The sequence below is a fragment of the Epargyreus clarus genome, unplaced genomic scaffold, assembly GCF_041222505.1.
Source record: "Epargyreus clarus isolate Ecla_fem2 unplaced genomic scaffold, WU_Ecla_fem_2.2 ptg000015l, whole genome shotgun sequence".
Taxonomy (NCBI): domain Eukaryota; kingdom Metazoa; phylum Arthropoda; class Insecta; order Lepidoptera; family Hesperiidae; genus Epargyreus; species Epargyreus clarus.
In genome coordinates this window covers 16,519,712-16,521,334 of record NW_027332223.1, presented here as the reverse complement: position 1 = coordinate 16,521,334, position 1,623 = coordinate 16,519,712, and the positions used below count along the sequence as shown (strand labels likewise).

The 1,623-nt window shown below is 41.7% G+C and overlaps 1 protein-coding gene across 1 annotated transcript; it reads right to left on the bottom strand.

The window, feature by feature from the left end:
- Positions 1–311: 311 nt before the first annotated feature.
- On the bottom strand, positions 312–947 carry LOC140748168 (uncharacterized). The gene has a single exon (XM_073080906.1). It carries the CDS (start codon positions 937–939, stop codon positions 382–384), a length of 558 nt encoding a protein of 185 aa, XP_072937007.1. The 5' UTR covers positions 940–947; the 3' UTR covers positions 312–381.
- Between the last annotated feature and the right edge of the window lie 676 nt (positions 948–1,623).

Below are 1,623 nucleotides of genomic sequence, written 5' to 3'. Positions count from 1 at the left end.
AATTCGCACGTAGATGTTTAGATTTGATGATGATAGTACATGACTCACAGTTAATTTAGTTAAATGAACTAACAGGCAAGTCAATTTTTTCACAATATTCGCCGTTGCTATGCTAAGATTAATTTCTAATATGCACATGCAGTCCAAATATCACCAGCTTTTTCGAACCAGGCTACAACGGACCAAAGAGGCCAAAGTTCATATCACGATGCTTAAAATCGTATATACAATATAGTATTCATATTACAACATTATCTATAATCTTTAAAATAACTGAATTCTAAAGGATTTTGAAAAGAAAAAAAAAGTAGTTTGGGGTAACTCTCTTTTATATTGTCAATAATATTATTGGTTGTAAATCAAAAATCTGTTGTTAAATTTTCACCAATGACCACCCCAAGCAGCAGCGTGACCCCAAGGCGCGGCATGACCCCAGGCAGCACCATGACCCCAAGCTCCGACCACGGGCGCAGCGGCAAGAGGAGCGACGACACGGGCACCGTGATCCCAAGCAACGGGAGCGGCAGCCAGCACAGCGGAGCGCTTGTGGAGAACGTGAGCGGCTTGGGCGTCCACAGCCCTCGCGGTGTAGTGGGCGGCACGGTCCAAGTTCACGCTAAGAGTATCCCAAGGTCTGCCATCAGGAGCCACGATGTTAGCGGGCTGGCCGGGAGGCAGCGACAGCGGTCCTCTGTAGTTGTATGCGCCGTGCACGGGAGCGGCCAGGGCGAGGGGAGCGGCAACCGCCACCGGAGCAGCGACGTGAGGAGCGACCAGGGGAGCAGCCAGGCCATGACCAGCCCAACCAGCCCAGCCGTGGCCGGCCCAGCCGAGAGGAGCGATAGCGCTGGCCGAAGCCAGGGCCACGAAGGAAGCCAACACCACCAGCTTGAACATTGTGGTCTGTGTTGTTGTTAGTTCAAAGAACGACTGATGCATGTTCCCTGTTTCGTCTAGCTTTTATACTATTTCATATTGTAGGTGTTGTTCCTATGTAGCGTCAGGAAATATGCAACGGGGCGTTGGCTAGCAATCATTCTCGGAAAGAAAAGCTCTCTGCAAGGGCGGCCGCGAACAACATTAGACGCATGCCTACATTTTTGTCTAAATTAAACCCTAGACCTTAAGAAATACATACCACGAGAGTTTTGACGTCAAACGTAATAGTTATATTTTGTTGTTACCTTGAGGCTTTGATAAAGGGCCGTTCACTTAACTGATTACAAAAATTAATCATCAATTTACAGCGATTCCATAAATTTGGAATTTTAGGTAAACTAAATTAATATATACCTAAAATTACTATAGTTAAGTTTCCTTTTATTTTTCAAGTAGATAATTATTATTTCTCATTGTTCGTTATGAATAATATATTTTTTGTACTTCTACAATTAACTTAAAAATAATTAACTCTTTCATCTTTAAAGTACTTATTTATTTTGTAATTTCTGTCAGTACCTATATTATTTTTATTTAAAACTTATATAATTGACAATAAAAAAAACTTAGGCAGAACTTGTTATTTCCATGATTACAAAAAAAAACACAATCTTTGAACATACCTTTTGATAACATATTAAATTAAGTGTTACACATACAATCGAAACGACAATAAACAATTGG